This window comes from Quercus suber, unplaced genomic scaffold, assembly GCF_002906115.3.
Source record: "Quercus suber isolate HL8 unplaced genomic scaffold, Cork oak 2.0 scaffold_736, whole genome shotgun sequence".
Taxonomy (NCBI): domain Eukaryota; kingdom Viridiplantae; phylum Streptophyta; class Magnoliopsida; order Fagales; family Fagaceae; genus Quercus; species Quercus suber.
Genome location: NW_027070175.1, coordinates 249,504 through 275,917, shown reverse-complemented (window position 1 = coordinate 275,917; position 26,414 = coordinate 249,504). Strand labels below are relative to the sequence as shown.

Genomic DNA, 26,414 nt, shown 5'->3' with positions numbered 1-26,414 from the left:
ATTTGTTCTTCTAGCGAGGAGGTGGAGGAACCAACCTTTTCACCCTTAACCTCTAGTCTGAGGGGAACTTGCTGGAGTGGCTGTACGAGAGGGGGTATACCCTGGGGGTTTGGGTGTGGTACAGGTGGAAGGTCGTGCGGTGCCAGAAAACCCTTAAACGAAATGTCGATACGGTTGAGACGTTTGTCTCCTTGGACTATCGCGTTGCCGACCGGTTAGAAGTCTTTTCGCTTCGTTTTGTACCCTAGGATGAGGGGAGCCGATCGGAGTTGTCCGTTCTCGCTTATGAAGATCTCGGACCGTAGCAAAAAGTTGAGCGCGGCGAAGTTGGTGAGGCTGAGCCGAGGAGAGATGTTTCTCTTATCTGTTACAAGTCACAGCAAAGCTTTGTTAGAAACTGGAAAGCAGCAACACAGGAAGAATAAAAAACTGTTAAAAGTCGAAGATCTTAAGCCTATGGTTAGTGTGCCTAAGCCTAACGTGTCCCACCTGGCTCTCCTGGTCTGGTCGGACAGTGAGGGCTGTCATACCACGCGCCTGAGATGATCACGTAGTTATCCTTCATCCCTTTATTGGATTTGGGAAGGCAGGAGATGAGCCTAACAACGTCGAACCGGGATTTTAAATAATATCCTGCTCCTTACTGGCTGTGGAACTTATACATGTGCACCACGTCAAGCCAAGTGAGCCCCAATCATAGGTGGCGGTTAAGGTCCTCAATTGCTCCTAGGATCCTAAACATATTAGGCGCGCACTGCCAAGGGGTAATCCTATGGTTTCAAAGGTAGCTAGTGGTGATAGGGCCCATAGGAATTGTCATTCCCCCTTCTAGGAAGGCAATGACAGGAATCACAACTTCCCCCGTTTTTCGATCAGTTAGTATCTTCTCCGGAGGGCAATACCTCACACCCACGTTTGGAGGTATGCGGTATGTGGCCCTAAACTTCTCCAACTGGGCAGGGCTATCTACCAAGTACTCGAGTTTTCACATCACTACTCAACGGAAAAGTGGAGGTACGATGCAGCAATGAGGAAACAGTCGCTCAAATTGGAAAAAGGATAGCCGAAGAGAAAACTGGAGGATTAAGATGATAGAAACTTACAGGAACTAAACTAGACCCTGATCTCTAGACTCGTGGAAGGATTCTTGAGAACTCTGGGAAGAATTGAAATCGGCGATTGGAAAAGCTCGGAGCGTTTGTGTGCTTGTTCTTGTGGAATGGTCTGGGAGTTGCAAAGTAAGGAGGAAATATCTACCTCTGAGACTTTATACGAGATCAAACGAAGGGGCAGAATTTATTTCGCCAAAACCCCGAGGAAGAACCCCGTCCGTTGGATCAATAGCCCACCATTGGATGTAAAGGACAAGGTGCCCCCTGTTGTAATTAATGTAGCGCTTTGGGAATACGGAAAACAACGGCAGCAATGATGGAGCGCGCGCATCTATACCTACACACGTGTCAGGCCGAACTTTTGTCTGTTTTCAAGCTTTTACCCCGTGACAAGTCAAAATCTCATTTTTTCTCTTCGGACGCGAGGGAAAAATTAAGATTTTGAGGGGCTATTGTGGGGGGAAAAAGCCCCGAGCTACTTAATGGGTCCGGGACACTCTGTTAAGGACTATTGTATTTTTGAGGAGCAATAGGTGGTTGGGGCGGCTCATCTGAAGCAGGAAGCCCAGAAGTAAAGGGGGAGTACCGTCCAAAGAGGTCATCACTGGTCCGAAGACGTCTTACTCCTCGGACACAAATAGCCTTGATCAAACAAACGTGTGGAAAGTCCGAATAATCTTCCTAATAATCCCAATGATAATGATAAGTCCTGGGTGGATCTGGAGATGATCAGAACTAAAAAATATCTAAAGGAAAAGCTGCTACCACCGCATTTAATGCACTGCAACAGCTTTTTTGGCCGCATTTATGTGGAGAAGACCCCTGAACAGTGTAACCTCGGCTACCGCCACTCACAAAAAACTAAAGTAGACACATGACGTGATATGCACTTAAGTAGATACGCAGATGAAGAACAGGTGGACGATGGAGATGATAGGAGAGGATGCTATATAAAGAAGAAGGGTCCCTGATAATAGGGGATGCAGGAGAGAGAGAAAAAGAGAGAGAAAAGTTTTACTGTAACTCTGAATGTTGTAATCACTGTCCACTTAATAAAACATCTCTTCGGATATCCATTCATGGAGTTGTTCAGGCATCATTTCATGTTATCATCGCTGCAATTAACCTAGCCAACCATTGTTTACTTTATAACCAGCCTAGCTCTTTCGCCCACTCTCTACAAATTTATTGTCCCGGGTTCGTTGGGCCTTCAACCCATATCTTTTAGGCTTGGGCCACAAAAATAGACCCTACAACTATAATGAATAATATCTACTATCAAAAGCTTTTGAAATTTAAAAGGAGTGTCACTATATATTTTATATTATATTAAGGCTAAAGTGCAAATTGCGCCTCTAAAGTTCTGGGGTTTTTGAATTTTACACTTTGAAATTTTATAATTATTTCAAAATTTAGATTTTATCCCCTAAAGATATATTCTATTTGCATCAACAGCCTCTCAATCTATATTTTCTGTTAAGTGTCACATAAGCTTGCCCCTGTGTGTTTAGTTTTCTAATGAAATGATGCCATGTCAATAAATTATTTAAAGCATTTTTAGACTACAAAAATGATAAGCTTAGTACCTCATTTTGTACCTCTGTAAACACCTCATTTTGTACTCATTAATAACCTTTAATCCTTAGTCCCAATGATGAGCTTGAAATGCATCAATTAAGGGTAATTGAAGTGTTCTCAATAGTCTGAAGATAATCATAACTTAAAAGTACTCCAAATTGCTTTGAAAATAATGTTGAAAAATGACTTTTTTCTCACTGTTTTTACCATAACATTTGAACCACAATGAATATTTGAATGAGAATTTTTTAATTGGAAAGTAGACATCTTGGGCTTTAATTGAATTCAAAATTTTCCCAATTTGGATTTAAAATGAATAAATTATGGACGTTTGAAGTCGGGCTATCAATGCCATCAAAATTAGGGTTCTATGTACACACCTTTGGGATTGTGTATGCACACTCACGAGGTTGTGTGCATAGCCTCACTTCCAAAACCATATTTAGGGTCCCAGTACTTAAATCTTTGAGAGGGCACCCCCCAGACCCATAGGAACATCCAAAACCCTCCAAAAAGCTTTAAAACCCTAGTTCACACACACATATACACGTATATACTCAACTTATGCCTCCATCCAAAAACTGAGCTAGAGAGAGTGTCTCCATGTTTTCAAAACCCTACCTCATCTTTTTTGATCTCTCACACAGTACACTAGCACATTTTTACGTATTGAACCTTTCTCTAATAGTTGGATTATGATAAGAACTTGCTAAAATATGAATATGAATTGTGGACAAGTAAGAATGGTGAATTAGAACATTAGTTGTTGTAGGCCACTTCAAGGGGACCTAGATCTCCGTAGAGAGAGAGAGAGAGAGAGAGAGAGATGCACTAAGCAATTGGTTTATTCTTCATTGATATCTAATATTGAATTACAATCATATATAGAAGACTAGCTCTAATGTCATTGGCCCACATGGCCTAAGATAATTGGTTAGTTAATTTAACATGTGCTTTATGATGGACTAAGGGAAGCCCTCAAACTCTGTGTATTTCGTAAAAGATGGACAATCTAGCCAGCTTAAAGGGAAATTGCATTAGATGGGCTAGTAGGGATAATTTTCAAACTCAGCAATTGTTACCTCCGCATATACCTACCAACCAAGTTACATTTATTATAGAATGACCCATTAAAACAGTGTTGTACACCTTTACTTCCACTCATCCTCACCTTAAAAGAAAGAAGGGGGGAGGGGGGGGGGGGGATCCATATGGGACAAGTAGCTTCACCCTGGGGGGGGGGGGGGGGGGGGGGGGGGGGGGGGATCCATATGGGACAAGTAGCTTCACCCTCATCATCCACCCTATAGGTGGACAGTGGAGGGGGAATCTCTTTCCCTATAAATAGAGTCTAAATCCCCAAGAAAAGGGATCCAGAAATTTTCAGTAAAAAGTATGAAGTGTATTGGGGGCATTTTTTCGTCGCCCATATAATGTTAGGAGAGTCAAGACTGAGACTCGATTTTAGGCTTGAAATATTGCCCAAAGCCTATCGTAGTAATGTTAATTGTTTTAAAGGAAGTTATAGTTTTATACCACAACCAATTTTGTAACTAAATTTTATTCTTAAAAAAAAAAAAAAAAAAAAAGCACACTTCTACTGCCTTTCTATGTGTTAATATGTGGGTCTAAATCTAATATTTGGCAATAAGGTGAAGTTATTGGAAGAGTTAGAAGGTGCTGTCCTGACTTCTTTCTTTTGATAGCTTTTCTAAGAGTGTCCCTGTAATCAGCTGTCAGTTTTGCAGAATGAGCATCGTTAAGCATTATCTTTTCTTTACTCTGAATTAATGCTGCTGAAAAATTAATTATTTTTTTCCTCATTAAGACTCAATGAATAAATTATATTTGTTATGGAATGCTTTATGTGTGGCTGGATTGCCTGCTGTATTTTGTCATGTTTATTTCACTTTTTGGGGTTAGTAGTGTAATTCCAACTTTGGTTGCCAGTAAGTTTCTTGAAAAGTTGGCCATTAATGGGTTTGTCGGGTGTAAGGTGCAAATTTGGAATGCAGCACCTCTATGTTTATGAAATTGATATAGATGAACGTTCAGGATGTTAAGATGGAATTACATAGTTGAAAGGATCTGTGTTAATATATTTCCTTTGTTCCCCCTTTTTGTTTTTGGTGTGAAAAAAGAGGTGTGATAAGATTTCGTCGAATGGGTTTTGTAAACAAAGTGAATTCCCCCCGTTTTAAATTGCTAAAGTAAAATAATAAGTCAGAAAAAGGCAAAGGTAAATAAGCACATCATATAAGTCTATATATTTTTGATGATTCGATAATTGGTGGTTGGGGGATTTGAATTCCCAATGTCTCATTTTCAAACACTATAAGATGTTAGTTGAGATACAAGGCTGTTAGTTATATATATATATATACATATATTTACAGTGTCCACAATTTTTTGTTTTCTGGATGTAGCTTGTTGATCTTTATTTTTGTGTCACTCCTGTGCAGCACCTGCTGAAAAGCTTGTAAACAAAGTGAATTCCCCCCCGTTTTAAATTGCTAAAGTAAAATAATAAGTCAGAAAAAGGCAAAGGTAAATAAGCACATCATATAAGTCTATATATTTTTGATGATTCGATAATTGGTGGTTGGGGGATTTGAATTCTTAATGTCTCATTTTCAAACACTATAAGATGTTAGTTGAGATACAAGGCTCTTAGTTATATATATATACATATATTTACAGTGTCCACAATTTTTTGTTTTCTGGATGTAGCTTGTTGATCTTTATTTTTGTGTCACTCCTGTGCAGCACCTGCTGAAAAGCTTGAGGCCCTTACGTTGGCTGAGGCTATGGTATCAATACTTGGGGAGCATTGGTTGATTGGGCAAATAAACTTGCCTGATAAAGAGGATCCCATTCCTGTTGACAGGTAAGCTGTAAATGTAAATACTATGGTTTTTAGAGCCATTCATATTAAATGTGCAGGTTTCACTTTCAATTTTTTTTTCTTCACTTCATTCTTTTGTCAGGTTTCTGTTGCTTGTCTTAGAGCAATCAAGTGTTGAAGTTGCTGTTTTGCTGAATGAGCTTGCCTGCTTGAAATACGAAGCATCAAATAGTTCTTCGTCCACTGCTCAAACAATTCTTTCAAAGCAAAGACATGTGGCTATTGCCTTTTCCTTGATGGAGAAGATTATTAAATTAATATCAAATGCTAGTGAAAATGAAGGTATTACTTGCTTTTTCAATGGGCAGAATTCGTAGTTTTTTCATTGAATTTAAGTTTTTTCAATTGGTGGCTGAGGAAGGAGGAAATTTTTTCTCCTTACGTATTTTTGAACGAGGTAATCACTTCATGAAGTCAGTATTCATGGGCAAGAATGCAGCTTTATGGTTGATGAAGAATATAGAACACGCGGTGGTCGGAATCAATCCCAAACAGTTTTTTACACTTAGAGAAGGAGATACCGTGTACACTTTGCAGCGGGGATCAAACTCCTTTGGTCAATTCCTTTTAGTGTCTGAACTCAAAGTTGGCGGGCTTAGAAGAATTGTCATCATTCCTGGAGGCAAAGCACAAAATGTTTGGAAGGTCTTTGGGCTTGAACTGAGGAAGATGTTGGAACCTGACCAATATGCTTTCGGAGGTTCAGGCCAGGCCAAATTTGTGTCTCAGCAACAAAGGAGAACGTTGGGGCTTCATCCTTCTCGGTCTTTTGTTGAGATATTGAAGGGTCAAATGCAGCCAAGGGTACTCAGTCACAACTTATTATAACCAAGGATAAGGATAAAAATATGACTCAGGGGGAGTTTGTGGAGAGGCAGAATCAGTCAAGGGGGCTGTTGGTGATGAATCAGAAACTTACAAGTACTAAGGTGGGCAAATTCACGCAGAAAATAGGAAACGTGTTCCAGTAAGATTCAGTGTGAATTCAAAATCTGATGAAAATGGGAAAAGGAGTGATATAAGGAGATCTTGCTGGATAGGGAGTGGTTTAATTGTAGCAGTTGATGTGAAACGTAGGAGACAGGTTTCCTGGGATAGCAATCAAGGGGGAGTAAAAAAAATTTAAATGTGTTTCACGGGCTCTAAGAAAGGATGTAGTGGGCCTAGACCAACAGGTGGGCTTCCCTAACTCAGAGCTCACAAGCCCATTTAGGATGGAAGTAGGTGAGTTCTCCTCTTTAGTTGATCCGAGCCCACCAACGCCAGAAGCCCATAGATCGGCGATGGCGGAGAATCCCACTGCCCTTCACGAAGTTTCGTTGAGTCTGAAGAAGTTGGATCAACACGGTGAGCTTCCGAGGGTGGTCGACGTCACAGCAGATGGTGGAGGTCACGCCGTGAAGTCGCCAGCGCCAGTGATTTAGGTGCGAAGCCATCCCTCGACGACGGCGACGGGTGGTGGTGACTGTGAGATCGTGGCTGGTCATATCGAGACGATGGGTAGTCTCGCGAAGCCCTCGGTGGTGGCTAAGTGCACTGTCTCCGATGGGTATGGGTCTTCTCCTCACTCCGAGACAGTGGGTTGCTCTGTGGAGTCATCGGTGGAGGTTGAGTGTACTGTTCCCGATGACTCTGGGGAGCTGAGACTGTGGGTTTGGGTGCTCAGGATGGAGATAAAGATGGTCGGGCTGATTGTATAAATGATGGTCAGGGGATAGATAATAACCATCAGGTTAGGCAATTTTTGGTGCTGGCAGACCATGGTAATTCTGCTCCGGAAGTATTGACTGAGGTAGAAGCACTTAGTGCAGATCTGGACTTGGGTGATGTGGATAGCTTCTCCCCTTTGATGACTATAAATCCTATGGGGTTGGTTGTGTCAACGGAGTTGCATAATAATATCGGTGTGACGGGGGTGGAAAATTAGCTGAATATTTCTAATTGGGTGAAACATAGAATCCCTAGTTTTTGTAAAATGATGGGTCTTTCTTTGGGACGGCATGAGAAGATGTGCATCATGCTTTTACAAAGCTTTGAGAGGGAGATTGAGGCTGCTAATCTGTAGAACAGGAAAGATGCAGCCCACCAGAAAGTTGTGTCCAAGGATAAAGGGAAGAGGAAGTTGAGGAATCTAATTTCCTCGGTTAATTATGATGGTAGATAGTCTTCGTTGACTGCAATTCTAATTTTGGAGTAGGGGATTAATTGTTTTTATGAAGTTGAAAATGGTGTCATGGAATGTTTGAGGATTGAATGACTCTCGGATAGACAACTGGTTTGTAGCTTGTGGAGTTGTCCTTATGTAGATTGGGTGGCTTTGGATGCGGATCAGACGGCTGGTGGGGTTTTGTTGATGTGGGATAGGAGGGCTTTAGAAAAGTTGGAGGTAATGGTGGGTTGCTTTTCCGTATTGGTTCAGTGGCAGGGTGTGGGGATGGTTTTATTTGGGCATGTTCTGGGGTTTATGGCCCGAATGATAATAACTTAAGGGGGCAGATGTGGGATGAGCTAATTGGAATTCAGCAACTTTGGGATATTTCATAGTGTTACATAGGGGATTTTAATATCATTCGCTTCCCAAGTGAACGGTTGGGGGGATCGCACCTTACTCTGGCTATGGAGATTTTTTCTAAGTTCGTTGAGGAGCTTAATTTGATAGATTTGTCGTTGGAAGGATGGAGTTATACTTGGTCTAGTGGCTCGGATCAGCCTTCGATGTCCAGGATAGACAGGGCTCTGGTTTCTCATGATTGGGAGGATTACTACCTGGATTTGATCCACCGGGTATTACCTCGTCGTATTTCAGACCACTTCCCCATATTAGTGGAGGCTGGGAGGATGTTGAGGGGGAAGAATCCTTTTAGGTTTGAGAACATGTGGTTAAAGACAGATGGGTTCAAAGAGAGGGTTCATTCTTGGTGGAATCAATACTCCTTCTCAGGTACTCCCAGTTTTGTGCTTGCTAAGAAGCTGAAGGCTATAAAAGGAGACATTATTAGTGGAACCGAAGTGTGTTTGGAAACGTAGGTTGTCAAAAGAAAGAATTGTTGGAAGCCTTGAAATTATTGGATGCTAAGGAAGGGGAGTATGGCCTTTCTGAAGTGGAGATAGGGGAGAGGGATGTGATGAGATCTCAAATACAGAACCTTCTTTTTTTGGAAGAAGTTTCGTAGAGACAGAAATCAAGGATGCTTTGCATTAAGGAAGGAGACAACAATACCAAGTTCTTCCATAAGGTGGCTAATTCCTAGAGAAGGTATAATCATATTAGTATGCTGGAGGTGGATGGGGTTATTTATGAGGACGAATCAGAGATGACAGACCAAGTAGTTTAGTTTAATAAAATCTTGTACAATGAGACAGAGGAGTGGAGGCCTTTTGTGGAAGGATTAGAGTTTGATCAGATCGAGGGGCTAGAGAAAGACTGGCTTGAAAGGAGGTTTGAAAAGGAGGAGATTTTCAAGTTGTAGAAGAGTTGGAAGGAGATAAAACCCCAGGTCCTAATGGTTTTTCTATGGCCTTCCATCATCATTGTTGGGGAGTTGTGGAAAGAGATGTTTTAGCTGTGTTTGAAAAGTTTTATCAACATAGTAAGTTTGAAAAATCTCTTAATGCAACTTTTATAGCCCTAATCCCCACGAAGAATGGTGCCTCCAATATTAGAGATTTTAGACCTATTAGCTTGGTGGGGAGTGTATACAAGATCTTAGCTAAGGCTCTGGCAAACCGCTTGAAAGAGGTCTTAGATCATCTAATATCTGAGACTCAGAACAATTTTGTGGGTGGTAGACAGATACTTGATTCAGTTCTTATTGCCAATGAGTGTGTTGATAGTACGGTGAAGAGCAAGATTTCGGGGGTTATTTGTAAGCTAAACATTGAAAAAGTCTATGATCATGTGAATTGAGAGGCTCTTCTAAATTTGTTAAGGAGAATGGGATTTGGGGCAAGGTGGTGTAGGTGGATCTGTACTTGTATAGCTACAGTCCAGTTCTCTGTCTTGGTTAATGGGTCTCTAGTTAAGTTTTTTGGGAGTTCGAGGGGATTGAAACAAGGGGACCCGCTATCTCCTATGTTGTTTCTGGTTATGGTGGAGGTTTTCAATAAGATGATGAAAAGAGCTAAAGGTGTTGGTTTACTTCAAGGTTTTAGGGCTGATGGTAGACGGGGTGGAGGGGTTTGTGTCTCGCATCTTTTGTTTGCGGATAATACGATTCTATTTTGTGATGCAGATGAGGAGCAGATTCTATATGTTCGGACACCCCTTCTTTGTTTCCAGGCTGTGACAATGTTAAAGGTTAATGTCTTGAAGAGTGAGATAGTTCCCATTGGGGAGGTTCCTAATATCTATATCTTGGCAGAGATTTTAGGTTGCCGGATTAGGTCTTTGCCTATGACTTATCTTGGTATGCCTCTAGAGGCATCCCACAAATCCCCTACTATTTGGAATCCTATCTTGGAGAAAATTGAGCGTAAGTTGGCTGGGTGGAAAAATATGTATTTGTCAAAAGGTGAAAGATTGACATTGCTTAAAAGCACATTATCTAGTCTTCCGACTTACTTTTTATCTCTCTTTACTATCCCTACGCATGTGGCCAATAAAATTGAGAGATTGCAAAGGGATTTCTTATGGGGGGGAATCCAAGACACATTTGGTGGGATGGGATAAGGTGTGTGCACCTCTGGAGAATGGTGGGTTAGGAATAAGAAAATTACCTACTATTAATAAAGCCTTACTAGGGAAATGGCTATGCGGTTTAGGGTTGAGAAGACAAGGCTTTGGAGAAGGGTTGTAGCTCTAAAGTTTGGGGAAGAATGGGGGGAATAGACATCCAAGCTAGATAAAGGAGTTCGTGGATGTGGTTTGTGGAGAAGCATCCGTATGGGTTGGGAGGTTTTTAGTAAATATATTCGGTTTGAGCTAGGGGTGGGGGATAGAGTGAAGCTTTGGACAAATCAATGGTGTGGAGATTCTCCACTTCAATTGACCTTTCTGGTTGTGTATGGGATTGCCTCCAATAAAGAGGCATCTGTGGCCTCTTCTCTTGAACGGTTGGGGATATGAGATCGGAGAAGCTGGGATGTTCGTTTCAATTGGAGACCAAATGATTGGGAAATGGGTGTTGTGGATGAATTTCTCTGTATTTTGGGTTCCAAGTTACCTCCAATTGAGAATGGAGACCGTATGCGATGGAAGATGACGAAGAAAGGGGACTTTGATAACTGATCATTTTATAATAAGTTAAGAGATCCATTGCCCATTATCTTTCCTTGGAAAGGTGTTTAGAAGGTTAAGGCCTCTCGGCGTGTTTCCTTTTTTGTGTGGATGGCTGTATAGGATAAGATACTTACAGGTGAGAATTTGAGGGGTAGAGGGATGGACTATGTTGACTGGTGCATTATGTGTTGTTGTAATGGGGAGACTGTGGATCATCTGCTATTGCATAGTGGTAAGGCTGACCGATTGTGGAATTTGGTGTTTAGATCTTTTGGGATTGCATGGGTCTTGCCAAGATCAGTGGCGAATACTCTCTTTGGTCGGTGGAATTGGCTTGGAAAGCATTCGTCTAGTATTTGGAATTTAGCTCCTCTGTGCGTAATGTGGTGTCTTTGGAGGGAACGAAATTGGAGGACGTTTGAGGACATGGAAAGTTCTGATGACCAGCTATTGGCTTCATTCAATGGCACCCTTTTTACTGGTCTAGGGCTTGGGGACTCATCTTTAGTGATTCTCTACCTATATTTCTTAGCTCTCTCCTTTGTAATTAGTATCTTTTCTTTCTGTTTTTTATCTTCGTTCTCGGTACTCTTTTATCTCTGCCTTATGTCTTTTTGCATGAGGTAATGTTCTTGAATATACATCTTTATTACTTATCAAAAAAAAAAAGGAAAATGAAGGTATGTAAGAGATTCTTAGAGTAGCTAGTATGTGATTTCAATCTGCTTTTGATTAGTTAACGGGTTTGTGAATATTTAGTGTACTTGCATTCACTTGAGTCAGGCAATCACAATATTTATTTAACATTCATTCCCTCACTGATGATTTTTATATTTGTATAAGAAAGATCATTGCATTTCACTAAAAAAATGTTGATATTCTGTTATGCTGTTACGCTTCACATATTTCCTCAAAACTTTGCGCCTTTCTTTAAGTTAACGAATTTTATTGTTTTGTCACTTAGTATGATAATAAGCTATTATATGTGACATAAAATGCTGCTGGTGACATGAACTTCTATGATCTTGAGAACTTTTAGCCAGTGTATATGTGCATCTGTGTCTGTAATATATGTATGAGGATAAGTGATGGTACTCTGGTTTGATAGTTGTCCATTTAAACCTAGTTACTAGTGCCAGGCCCATCAACTAGGGTTTTTATTGAAGGTTTCTAGCTTGGCCAACCTTTAGGTCACTTAGGTCAATAGCTTGGCTAACCTTAACTACAGCATGGGTTGGAGCATGGATGTGCACTTTAGGCTACTTTTTGACCCATTATTCATGCTATTTAACTTTCTTGTCAAAATTTTCACTTCCTCTTTCTGGATATGGTGGTTTCTTTACCTTGTTGCTTACACCTCATTTGAGTTGTAAGGGAGCCCTATACTATCAACTGTGTTTTGCTGTTTCTTCTAGGCAATCTCAATCATCTTTGTGGAATCATTCACAGGGGACCTTATTGATGAAAGCACTTTCACAAATGTGATCAGGGCACTTGATGAGACAATTAGTGTTTGTCTTAGATTATTTACAAGATGCGAAGGTATGGTAGTGATTTGATATCATTAAGATTTTATGTGCTGCCTTTGTGAATTCACTGTTGTGATTATACAGGAACATGGACAAAGGAAAGGAGATGATCTTCTTGCTTCAGTCTGGATTATTGGGAGGTATCTTCTGACCATTATCTCCCTTGGAATAAAGTTTCCAACTTTGTTGATTTCTTAGTAGAAGAGTCTCAACAGACTAGAACAGCATGAAATATCATACATCTTCCTATTTTTAATCTACTTGGTAATATTGAAGGCCATGTTGCTCAGACTACAGGTACGTTTGTAGGGTCTTGACTCCCCTAGTACCTGAAAATTAAGATACGGCCAACACTTTTAGTATAGGTAGAGGTAAATGTATTGCAATAGAGACAGTAGTACATATATGTGCTAGATAATTGAATGAAGCAATCAATATCTAAACAAATATATAATTAGATTATGAAGTTCAACTAGTTGACACCTCTTGGTGTTTCCAAAGAAGAAATCCAAGGTTGAAAGTTAAAAAGATAATAAGATTAAAATAATTGACATAATTGTGCTAATATGCATTATCGTGTCCTTTAATTGATAAACCACCCAGATTCATGCCTTACTGTCTGAAATCCTAGCAAAGGGGATTTGTAATTACTTAAGAAATTAATTGTATAAAAAAGGATTTGGAGAACATTTGGTAATAGTCCTCTCTTTCTTGTGGAAAAATGCTCACTTTTAATTGGGATCATGAGATTTGTGGGTTATTTATAGTATGCGGTTGGGGATGGTACTTGAGCAAGGTTCTCGGGTAAGGTTCTAGCATGATTTATGATGTGGGAATCAATTATTGAAAGAAATGTGTTTTGAGTTGTATGCCATTGCAATTGACAGGGACGCTTCAATTACCTCTTACTTGGAGACTCAAAATAAAGAGAGCTACATGCTCATGGAATATTAGGTTTATTTCTGATGTTAATGATTGGGAATTAGTATCAGTTGACTCTAATATCCCAAGTAGCGAGGGTCCTGCTTTCATATGGTCAACGTTGAATGGTAATGGTAGATTTGATGTTCATTCACATTCTGCTCTAAAAGGCTCAAGAGAAGTGATGTTTCCCTGGAAAAGCATTTGGCGTGCAAAGGCTCCAAAAAGGATAGCTTTTTTGTGTGGACAACATGGGCCACGGGAAGATCTAATAGGCAATAATCTGATTAAAAGAGGAATCACTTTGGTAATATGGTGTTGTATGTGCTGCAGGAGTAACGAGACCATGGACCATTTGCTATAGCATTGTGATGTAGCGTATGATTATGGACTCTATCTTTTATGCATTTGGGGTTCATTGGGTTATGTCCAAGAGTGTTGCTGAGATATTGGCTAGTTTGAGAAATTGGTTTGGTAAACATTCTTTTTTTGTTTGGAACCTAGCCCATTTTGCTTATTGGGGACTTTGTGGAGGTAGAGGAATCAATGTACATTTGAGAGGGCGGTCTAAGTTATTTATCTGAAATTGTCTCTTATTTTCATTGTTTGAATGGTCTTGTGATTTGGACCCCTACAGAGTTGGAATCTATTGTAAATTTCAAGATCTTATTTCATTTAGATTGTAATTCTCATTCTTTGTAGTTTTTTTTATTACTTATTATAAAAAATAAAAAAGTCAAAAGGTTGGACACGTATTCCATAACCCAGGTTATGTTGTGTCTAAACAAGTATGCCACAGTGCCAGCATATTGCAGTATGAACAACATAGTTTAGGGGATAAAAGAAATGTGAAACTCTTATGAAGTTATAGAGAGTATTCAAGCTTCCAACAGAAATATCAATTGACCATACACATGAACACATGCATTGTGCACACGTGGACACAACTTTCGGGGACCCAATTGCTCACATAGTTTCTTTGATCTTTATTTGGTTGGTCGCATGCATGGGGCTTTACTAACAGAGTAACAGTAACTCCATCCCTGAATTTATAAAGTCCTGACACTTTAGTTTTCTTTGTGTGCATTACTATGTACATGGAGTAGTCTCTTTTCTAATTAAATTTTATAACTTATATAAATAAAAACTTGTTTAAGCTTTCTGTGCAACAATGTAGTTCTTTCTTCTTTTCTTTTATTTTTTTCTTTTTTTGAGGAAAAAGTTTATTAATAGTATGACATTCAAACATTTGAAAAAAAAAAAAAAAAAAGAAGAAGAAACTACCTTCAACTAGTGGCCTTGTGGTTGAATTGTTATTATGAAATGCCTCATCATGGGAAAAAACATGATTGGGTTTTGCTAGTTTCTTTCACCTCAGCTGGCCAATGGCTTGTAGAGGCAATGGGGTGTTGGGTCATATTTTGTCTTGTCTAATAATTTAGAGATTGTTAATTAGAACTCATAGGAGAAATTCAATATGGCTTTCAGAGTTGTGTGTATGTGTATAATATGCTGTGCTAAGGAGGTAATAGAGGTTAGCAATATTTAGTGAAAAGGATATGTTAATGGTTTTTTTCTTTCCTACTTGTCAAAAAAAGAAAATATTTAGTGAAAAGGGTTTTTTTCTGTCCATACGTGTGATAAATTATTCATTTTATGATATCTGATAGAGAGAATATTACAGAAATATACTAAGAACTGGGCTGACTTTCTGGATCCTTTTCTAAATTGTGATTTAATCCGAAAAGATTCTCCAATAAAGTTATATGTTCTTGTATCAGCTATCTTGCAGAAACACCCATTGCATGCGAAGAGAAGGTGAGAGAGCTATTAGAGTATATGCTGTCAATTGAAGGTGAAGATGATCAAAGGTTTAACAGCTTTCAAAATATTATTGTTTGATGGACTGATGATTGTTCTTTGGTTTTTGTTTCCTCTCTCTCTCTCTCTCTCTTTTTAGGCAAGTTCATGTGTTGGGTTTTTGGGGGATGAATTCTGGGGTTGTTTCTTTACTTGGAGAATGAACTTTGCTTAAATTATTTCTGAATGGCAGTCCTTTCTACTCCATATGTTTTTTGCTTCCAATGTTGTGTCAAATAACAATGAAGATTGAAGGATGCAAAGCTTTGGCTTCTTCTGGAGGGCATAAAGCTGTAAGTCTGTGCATTATTTTAATTGATGTATTTCTAAGTTGAAAAGAAAGATAGTGCATCCTTGTAACATAATTTGATTGTTGAGGGTGTCCTTCATATTCATGATGGCTTGCTTTTTGTCTATTATTTTTAATTTCTGTCAATATTTTACGATGGCACCATGAGGACATCCGCTAGATGCTCACAATATTCTAAAGTCAAAATTTAGGAAGGTTGAAAAAATGAATATACTTTTACATGTACAGATGCATTGTCATGACTTGATCTGATAAGTATACATTTTTAGCATATTAATTTTATGTGCAGGTTATGGAATGCCTCATAAAATTGATTGGACCTAATAATTACGTGGTTGAGAACGGCAGTTGTGTCTTCTTGGCATGTGATACAATCGTGAATCTACTATTGAAGGTGGTGTACCGCTGACATCATATCCATAAGATGTGTTTTATGATATTGGTATGCAAAAGATTAACAATTTTGCTTCTTTTTGTAAACAGAGAGCAAGCACGGTTGTCATTGGATGAATCAACTTTTGTTCATCTTTTGAAAGCATTGGCATATTGGACAGGTACTCTCTTCTCTATACAGTCCCCATCTACAAATCTTCATCAGCATTGGGAACACTATTGTCTGATTCTTCTGTAATTCAGTGGAAGATAAGACTCCTCCCCCCTCTCCCCGCCCCTAGTTTGGCTTGGTTTTGTTACCATCTGTTTTAATAATTTTCAGTGAGTTCCTACCTTTGTATTCACCACAGTGCTCATGTTGAATAGAAGGTGGTCCTGACTCCTGAATTTCATTCTATTTTTATATCTAATAATGAATTCATTAAATAAGGTGCAATCTGAAAAATAACCGGACTAGATATAGGGTTACAGTTCATGGATGGAAAATCAATTAATAGAGCTCAATGTTCTAGGAAATTTAGTTTTTGAGAGCTGTGAGAGCTGGGTGGAACACTTATCAATGTTATTTCATTGGTAAGGAAGTTTGGGGTGCTAGAACTTGTAACAATAATGTCATTTTTATTGCTAAAGGAAGAATGAAACATTCATTTGATAGTGGGCTCTCCCCATTTGGGACTAATGTTCATAAAATCATGTAGTCCAACATTAACCTTCATACATATCAGTATTTTCTTGTTCAAACTTATTTTGTCTTCTTCTTCTTCTTCTTCTTCTTTTTTTTTTTTTTTAATAGATAATGAAAAATATTAAGAAAAAATAGCCAACCCGAGTACATTGGAGATGTACTATGGGGGCAAAATCAAGAACCAAAATTACAATGATCAAGTAATAGATGAAGAGAAAAACAAGAAAAATACGACAGGGCCACCCTCCAAACAAGGAGAGTGTGTAAGATAAAGGACTTAATCTCTAGCAAGGACCATTTACATCCCTCAAAACAGCGAGCATTTCTTTCCCTCCAAATACACCACATCAAACAGTGCGGCGAAAGTCTCCAAAGATCTATATTGCAATGCTGCCCAAACTTATTTTGTCTTCTGTTTTCATTTGCATAATTAAATCATTGTTCCACTCAAAACAAACCCCATATACTCTTTACCTCTTTTTATCTCCTAACTAGAAATTGACTTGAATGATAAAAGTCAATTTGAATAATTCAGAACTCCAAAGCATATTAAAATAAAATTAAATACAAAAAAAAAAAAAACTTCAATAAAAGAAAACCTAAATTTATGACTCTTAATCTTATAAACTGGAAATACCGAGCATTATCACTAAATTTGAAATAAACATATCCAAGAGGGATGGGCTGTTGTGGTCTGACAACTGTGTTGCAAAGTTAACAAGAAGCTGTGTAAGATCCCTTAAATTTATGATGTTTTGTTCTTGCACATACTATTTCTCTGTGTTTTAGGCAGAACACCTTATCTTATTTTATTTATTTTTTCCTTTAGAAAGAAATTTTGCAGTCATGTAAGTGTCTTAGTTAAAAATTTTGAACTTGGTTTCAGAGGGTACTGAAGACTCATCAATTCTTATGATGGCTTCGAGCATTTGTGCACTGATATTTGGTTTTACATCAGAGGAGGCTGTTCTTAATCATCCGAGCTTTGATACTAGCTCTCTTAACAGTCTGTCTAGGCTTATTGCAAGAAGTTTGGCTTTATATGAGCAGGTAAACTGCATGGTGTTTGAAGTGTTATTTTAGGCATCATAATTTTTATTTTTTAAATAATAAGTATTGCATGAATCTTTATGCTTAAGATGTGGGGCCAGGCCTCACAAATTACCAGATCAATGGATTTGGGACATGAATTTGTTATGTGCTGCACAAAAATGGGATTGTGATCCAGCCTTATTTAATTAATTGCAGGATATGTGTGATGATGCAAAAGAAGCAGATCTTCATGAGATTGTTACTGCAGGTTTGTTTGTTGTTTTACTATTAAGATTATGAATGCATCTGTTAACTGTTACCACATCCACTCAGTTCCAAAATGAAAAAAAGAAAATCTAGACCTGCCTCTTTAAAATTGAGGTGGTCTTTTTCATGAAATGCATGCTATGACTAGGCAGTACAATTAATTACTGAACTGAGGATTTCTATGTTATTGACCTTGAACCAACTTTAAAAAAATATAAGACTTTCATCTCTTTATGAATCAACAAATGGCAAGTGGTTTTATGTTGTTTTCTATGCTCAACCTCATGCAGGATACTCTCGATGGGCTCATAGTTTCCCCCATATAAGAGCAGTTGAGAGATAAACTGGTTATGCTTCACTAGAGACAACTTTATTTTGTTGCGAACTGCATGCCATTTGTTGCCAACTGCTTGGGGTAGGTTGCCTATACTTAGTTGTTTTTGGTGGTTCTGGATTAAACACAAATGGAAGAATTTTATAGTTTACTCTTTCGTGGAATTAATCAGATCAATAGAGGAAATCAGGAGGGGATCATCCCTGTTTTTCTACAATCTCTGTCCACGGGATTCAGGATAGCTCACACTATAACGGTTTTTTTTCTTTGGGGTGGAGCTATCTTTCTATCCAACCTTCATGTAGTCATCATCTGTTGTTAGCCTCTTCTTTTTGTTTTCCTTTTTCTTTTTTCAAATTTTATGTATGTATGGTTTACTACTAGCTTTTAGATCTTTATATACATTTTTGTTTTATTAATGTCTCTTTTGTGTAGAGTTTAGTTGTTACAAACGAAAAAAAAAAAAAAAAAAAAGCAATTTCCTTGTTGACACATTACGGCATAGGGCTCTCTCTCTCTCTCTCTCATGGAGTGTGCTCGACTCATCATATATGGATGCATGCCTTGAAAATTATCTTATGTATCTGACATACATATTCTCTCTCTCTCTCTCTCTCTCATGGAATGTGCTCGACTCATCATGTATGGGTGTATGCGTTGAAAATTATCTTACATATTCGCCATACATATTATCACTCTCACACATCACATATGGATATATAAGTATAACCCATATATGAAATAATTATTGTGTGCTATAGTTTGTGGTTGACAGGTTGTAAAAACACCCTCCGTAATTTCTAAAGTGCACACACAATTAGGTGGAAGTTTGGTCAATTTTTGTAATAATAAATAAGATTTGGCTCTTCTGGTCTTGACATTCAGTCACTCATCTTTCTAATCAATGCGACGTGATGTTATCTAGCTACTGACCATAGATCCAATTGGAGATTGGTCCTTTACCTTGAACAAAAGAAGTTTACTTTTAACTTACAATTATAGAGTCGAGTAGATTACATAAGCTTATGTCCTTTAAAACATATATTAATTATTTATTTTAAAAATTTAGTTATAAAAAATTTAAAAAAAGTTGTAAAAAGGATCAATTATTTTTTTATTTTTGCATTAAAATTTTTTACTAAAATATGTTATTAATGTATGCCTCAAGAGCATACTTTAGTAAAACCTTAGAAAATTTAGGATCTTAGTTGTTGCTTTTGCCACAATTTTGAGTGGTTAATTGTGAGCAATGAAAAAAAAAAAAAAAAAAAAGTAACTGGGTAATTAGCTATAACTCACAGTCATCTATATCATTAAATTATGACAAAATTTGTAGTTAAATTGCTCTAGTATAACATTCCAAACTCAATACTAGCATCATAGAAGATAATTATAACCCTTTCAACGTTTCGTATGTTTAATTTTATTTATTTTATTTTTTTTTTTGTGATGAAAATTTAAGTATTCTTCTTCCTTTTTTGTTGCAACGTTGAAAATGATTTGAAAAACATTTTCTATAGTTTAGTTCATTGGAAAAGTCATTAGTATTTTGTGTAGCACATAGAGGTGGGGGTGGTTGCAACATAGCACAACCATTTGGATGGGTAAGAGCATTCACAACAATGGAGCTAAAAATTCAGCGTTTTAGCTCCACAAAAATTACTTTATCTATTTTACCTACACACATACTGCAGCAGTGGATCTATTTTAGCTTTCAATACAATAAAATAATATAAATATCACAATAAAATAATATATCCCTACAATAAAATAATATATCACACTACCAAAAAACATCACAACATCAACCACAACCACCTCTACCATCAGCCACAACCACAGCCACAGCCACAACCACCACTACCACTACCACCGGCCACAACCATCACTCTACTTTGGCAACCACAGCACAATATAGAAGAAAAAAAAAAAAAAAAAACAAAACAAAACCACAACCACAATCACAACCCATAACCACCAGTCACCACAAACCACCAACCATGACAACCACAACCCCAATCCATTGCCACTGCCACTGCCACAACCACAGCCATAAACCACAAAACTCATAGCCAAATTCAAAAAAAACCCACTGCCAAAGTCAAAATCATCCACCACCACCATAACCAAAATCCACAAACCTACTGTCAAAATCATCCACCACCACCTTCGATCGAAAACAAGGTCTTGAAGGACGTCGTGGTTCAGTTCAACGCCAATCAGCTCCTCACCGAGCGCCCGCAGGTCTCGGCGCTCGTGCAGACCGAGCTCACCGAGCGTGCTAGGAACTTCAACATTGTGCTCGATGATGTGGCGATCACGCGCTTGTTGTACGGTGCAGAGTTCTTGCGCGTCGTGGAGCAGAAGCAGATGGCGCAGCAGGAGGCGAAGAGGTCGAAGTTTGTGGTGGCGAAGGTGAAGCAAGAGAGGTGTGCCACCATCATTAGGGCCGAGAGAGAGAGCGAGTCAGCACAGATGATATCGAGGGCTACTAAGAAAGCTGGAACGGGACTCATTGAGCTCAGGAAGATTGAGGCCATGAGAGACTTTTGAGAGATAATGTTCAAATGGAGTGACTAGAGAGAGAGTGAGCACGGAGTCATTCAGAGAGAGAGGAGAAAGTTTTTGTTATTTTAATCGAGTCGGAGTAAAATATTATTATTATTATTATTATTATTATTTTGTTTAGCTTTCAACTATAGTTAGGGCTATCCAACGGTTCTTTGACCCGCCCAAACCGACCGAGTCTGACCGACCCGACTCCCGAAGCCTATAGTGAGTCGGATTCGAGTCTGTTTCTTTCAAAACCGATTATTCGGGTCAGGTATCAGTTTAAGGAAGAAAAAACCCATAGTACCCGACCCAACTGATATTATATTTATAAAATTTAAAAAAAAAAAGAAAAAAAAAAGGATAATTCAAGGATTCAGCATTCAGGAACCCGTGAAGACTAAAGAGAGAAGGCTGATTGGACTTAAAGCAGTAAGCTTTTTTAGTTTTACAAGCAAAGTCTCAAATCAACAGTCTGTTGCTAAGAGAAGCCTAAGACTTTTACACGCAAAGCCTAAGAGCGATCGGACTAAACACTATTTACACTGTGGGATGAACCATGGTCGTGTGATTTGAGCGTGATTAACGGTCTTGATCCTTTTGATGATCAACAAAATAGTTCCTACACACTTACACACACACACACACACACACACACACACACACACACACACACACACACACACAAATCAAAGAAAATCACACAAAATCTCTCTTTAGAGGTTCAGAATGGCTAACCCTCAAATCATAATCAATTTTCCACTTCCCCAAGCCATGGTTGGTTACCCTCCCTTAGCCTCAAGAGGCCCTCAACCCTCATCTCTCTCTCTTATAAATCAATTTGATTCTTCTCTCTATTTTACTTTTCTCTGCTCTCTAGTCTCAAGGGTTGATTCAAAATCTCTCTTATATTTTGAAACACTTGACTTCACTCCAAGATCCAAGTCTCCAACGGACCAAACACCAAACCTTGCTGCTGCTGGTTCTCATCTTCACAAATCACACGTATCCCCGCTGAGCAGAGGATCAGAGTGTTATCGTTGGTCCGTCGCACGAAGGGCACCATTCGCCGCCTCTCTGCCTTCAAGCTCGACGACCGCGGTTTCGCTTTCCTCACCAACTAGTTCGTGTCGCACAACCTTAAAAATCTGTTCTTTCACTTTTTTATTAGTTATTTAGATTCTTCTAATTGTTTTTTGATGCTTTTAAGATTATTTGATTGCCTTATTGTATAAAGAGTGGTGAGGATTTAACGAATAATACAGACACCAAACAAAGTTTGTAACTTTTTGAAGTAAAAAAATATTTGAGGTGACGGATTATGATTAGTGCACCGTTACTTTTATTGTACATCTGCATCAACATTTGTGAAAAGTGAGACATTACAACAAATAGGCAGTGAGTTTGAGCTCAAGCACCTCCTTTCCTTGTAAGAACACTGTGATGTTGAGGAAGTTTGTTAAAAAAACCATTGGCTATGTGTAACTAAGCAATCTTAAAAAAAAAAAAAAAAAAAAAAAAAAAGGAAAAAAAAAAAAAAAGAGAACAAACTAAAGACAATGAGAGATTACTTCAACTGAAGTTGTTTCTATGATCTGGTTTTATAAAAAAAAAGGTTCGGAAAAATGTTTTGGGCCTCCATGTTTTGAACAAGGACAATTTCTTTCAAATGCTTATAGTTATATCAATTCTTAGTTTTGTCTTGACTCTTAAACATACATACTTGTAATTTAAATGAAGTCATGAAGTGCCATGTAATTTACCTTAAATCATGAAGTGCCATGTAATTTACCTTGATACAGAACACTGAGTGTTAAATGAAATCAGTACTTGTGAAGTTATGCATAATGATATTTCTTATTCTACAAAGCTCCAGTGTTTGTGACTTTGCCCTTTAAGAGGTCAACTACAACGATCTTTCTTAGGATTAGTTTTTATGGTTGTTTGCTAATACTTAAATTTGATGTCTTTAGGTTATGAAACCCTCTAGTGATGCCCCCTCTTCCCAAACAACACCTACTACCCAAGCTGAACCTGTTGCCACTCCAACTAATGTTGAGACACTTCCACCTAAACCTAATGATAAAACCAAGGTGAGTGAGATAGTTGCTGATTGTGGTAATAATAGGAAAAAGCCTACTGCTTGGGATCATTTTGAAAAAATAAAAATGAGTAAGGGTCAATTTAAGGTTGTTTGCCATTATTGCCAAAAAAACTTACCAAGCTAATAGTAAGGGTCATGATACCACTAATTTGTTGAATCATACACCAAACTGTGTTAAAACCCTAATAGAGCTTCACTTAAAGGGCAACAAACTTTAGCATTTGAACCCAAAATGAATGGGGAGGAAGGGTTTCAACTTGTACCAACAGCCTTTACTGTTGAGGCTTATAGGAAGGCACTCGCTGAAATGATTATAATAGACGAGTTGCCTTTTAGCTTTGTTGAAGGGTATGGGTTTCAAAGATATTCAACAACTTTACAAACTAAGTTGCAAATTAGGGATATCCTATCTCATCAAACTGTGGCTAGGGATGTGATTGGCATTTATGGTGTTGAGAGAGAGAAATTAAGGGGAGCCTTGAAAGGTCGTAGGGTGTGTCTTACTATGGACACATGGACTAGTATTCAAAATCTGAATTACATGTCCCTCACAGGTCATTTTATTGATGATGATTGGAACTTGCATAAGAGAATTTTGAATTTTTGTCAAGTGGAAGACCATAGGGGGGAGATTATAGGTAGAAAGACTGAGATGTGTTTGCATGAGTGGGGTGTTGATGGCATATTCACCTTGACAGTGGATAATGCTTCCTCTAATGGTACTACCATTAAATTTTTACAAACAATGACTAAAGATTGGAAGAGGACTGTTTTAGAACATGAGTTCTTGCATATGAGGTGTTGTGCACATATCCTAAATTTGATTGTGGGAGATGATTTGAAAGAAATTGATGTGTCCATTGCTAGGGTGCGTGAAGCAATGAGGTATGTGAAGTCCTCACCAAATAGAAATCAAACTTTTAGGAGTATTATGGAGAAATTAGGTATTGAATCCAAGTGTTTACTAAGTCTTGATGTACCTACTAGGTGGAATTCTACCTATCTCATGTTAGATATTGCTGAAAATTTTGAGAAAGTGTTTCTAAGAATGGACTTTAAGGATGATAGCTATTCTTCATACTTTTTGAACAAGGAAAAAAGTGGTGGTTTGGGATCTCCTTGTGGGGTTGATTTTCAAAATTGTAGAACATTTGTGGGTTTCTTGAAACTTTTTTACAATGTAACAAAAAATTTCTCTGGTTCTTTGTATGTGACTTCAAATACCTTCTTTGATGACATGTTTGTGATTCAAGAGAATATTGCTCATTTAATTAAGTCTCAAAATCATCTTCTGAAAAACATGACAACTAAAATGGAAGCTAAATTTGAAAAGTACTGGGGGAAAGGGGATAAAATTAATAAGCTTTTGTATGTGGTTGTGGTTCTTGATCCAAGGAAGAAAATGAGGTTTTTGAAGTTTTCTTTTTCTGAAATTTATGGGAATGAAGTGGCTGATGAGATGGTTGATTTGGTGGGGGAGTTCATGGGTAGGTTGTATGATGATTACTCTAGGGTTGATTCACCAAATGTGGTACTACCAAGTGAGAATAAGAGGACACACATGGAAGGTGATACAATTGGTTGTAGTGATCCATATGCGATGGTTAATTCACGATATGAGCGGTTTTTAGAGGCTAAGAAGTCTATAGGGTATAGCAATGAGATTGAAAAATATTTGGCTGAAAATTGTGAGAGTAGAAGGGATGTGAAATTCAAGATTTTGGGGTGGTGGAAAGCCAATTCAGATAGGTACCCAGTGCTGTCCAAAATGGCTAGGGATGTGCTGGCTGTACCTGTTTCTACGGTTGCTTCTGAATCGGCTTTTCGTACCGGAGGGCACATACTTGATCCATTTCGAAGTTCACTCTCCCCTCTCATGGTTCAAAATCTTGTTTGTGCTCAAAACTGGCTACAAGCCCATGTCCCAATTTCTTTTTGCAAGTCAAAGGACGAGATGGAGGCCTTGGAGGATGAATTTCATGAATTAGGTAATATGTTTAACTTCCAATCTTCTTGTCTACTAAGTGTTATTAAATGTGTCATATACTTAAGCAAAATTTAATCTATTGTCTCAATTTTTTCTTTTCTTGTTTTAAATCAAGCAACAACAGTAGCAAGTTGTAGTTCTTGCTCAAACAAAGGTGGTACTCGTACCACAGTTAATATTGATGAATGATTACTGATTGGGTATGTTCCTGCCCTTATAATTTTTGTTCATATTGGTTACTTCCCTTTTGGTTATTCTATAGCGCTTGTTCTTTGTCATTTATATATTATTGATAAATATTTTTTCCCCTTGTATTGTAGGAGGATGGAAGGTTGCCTTTTGTATAGGAGGCAGTTTTTTTGGATATATTTTGAAGCTTTTTGGACAGATGTGTAGCTTTTCTAATTATACATGAACTCTTGTCTTGCTTAGAGGAAGGAAAACTTAGCATCTGTGTAGGCTTTCCTTTCTATAAATTATGGACTCGTTAACTATAGATAATAGAGTAGTTCTTTACTGCCTTAGGAAAGCTATTTTTTGGAAATACTTATAGTATTTCATAATTGTAACTAATTATATATACTGTTGGGAATATTGCCTACTGCTTTGGTAGTTTACTGCCTTATGCAGTAACTGCCTTCTTTGCTGCCTCATGGCTTTATATATCGAATTATTAAGATGTAGTATTTTTAGTAGTGCTTGCTGCTGTGTGGTTTTGGAAATTTATTTGATGTGTGGAATGGTTGGTAGGTATGTGTTCACCTTGACAGATTGATGAATGTGGAAACAAAATGGTACTGCCCAAGCCTTAAGGCTTAGGCAACTTGGAAAATATTTGTTATAATGTGTGGAAAATTGACAGGTGGTAACAAAATGGAATTGTGTTTTTATTTGTTTGACTAACAGGTTCCCAGGTTTTACTTTGAATTCATACCCAATATCTGGGAAGTATGAATTTGGAGTTTTGGACAAATTCAAGTAGAGATGAAGGTCCATTTTAAAAGAAATTTAGTAAAAAAGAGGCCCAATCTGATTCAAAAACTATTAATTCCTTGAAAAGCCCAATAATTTCGGCCAAAAAGGCCCAAAAAAATTAAATTCCTTGAAAAGCCCAATAATTTCGTCCTAAAAGGCCCAAAAAAAATTAAATTCAATAAAATTTATGGAAAGGCCCAATAAGAGGTCCAACCCACCAAACTGTGGAATTCGACCCGTTCGAACCGATGATCCAACCCGACGGGTCTAACCCATATTTCGGTTGATTGCGGGTCAGTTTTTCAGTGACTCGACCCAATCGGGTCGAGTGTAGGTTGGGCCCAAACCCAGGCCGACTCGACCCGTGGACAGCCCTAGCTACAGTGCACATCTATCTATAGATGTGCACTGTAGCAATGGAGCTAAAAAATATAAGTTTAGCTCCACTACTGGAGCATACTTTTTAGGGGTTTGAGGAGCTAAAAATATTAATATAGCCTTTTAGCACCACTGCTGTGAGTGCTTTAAAAAGAAACCACTATCGGTTTTTATTTTTTATTTATTTTAGAGAAGATATTTCGTTAATCAAGATAATTTAAGGAATCAAATACCAGAAAAATATAAAAAGCTTTTGGGTAGTTTCTATTTACATGC

The 26,414-nt window shown here is 38.1% G+C and overlaps 2 protein-coding genes and 1 pseudogene across 2 annotated transcripts; all 3 read left to right on the top strand.

The window, feature by feature from the left end:
* The window catches only part of LOC111996894 (uncharacterized), a 25,489-nt pseudogene extending 6,926 nt beyond the window's left edge, over window positions 1-18,563 (top strand).
* Window positions 18,275-20,697, top strand: LOC112000498 (prohibitin-3, mitochondrial-like). Its single transcript, XM_065766728.1, has 2 exons — window positions 18,275-18,400; window positions 20,329-20,697. Exons 1-2 carry the CDS (start codon window positions 18,275-18,277, stop codon window positions 20,695-20,697), a joined length of 495 nt encoding a protein of 164 aa, XP_065622800.1.
* A 1,539-nt stretch (window positions 20,698-22,236) lies between these two features.
* Window positions 22,237-25,486, top strand: LOC112030000 (zinc finger BED domain-containing protein RICESLEEPER 2-like). Its single transcript, XM_024062687.2, has 2 exons — window positions 22,237-24,985; window positions 25,106-25,486. Exon 1 carries the CDS (start codon window positions 23,031-23,033, stop codon window positions 24,858-24,860), a length of 1,830 nt encoding a protein of 609 aa, XP_023918455.2. The 5' UTR covers window positions 22,237-23,030; the 3' UTR covers window positions 24,861-24,985; window positions 25,106-25,486.
* Window positions 25,487-26,414: the final 928 nt, after the last annotated feature.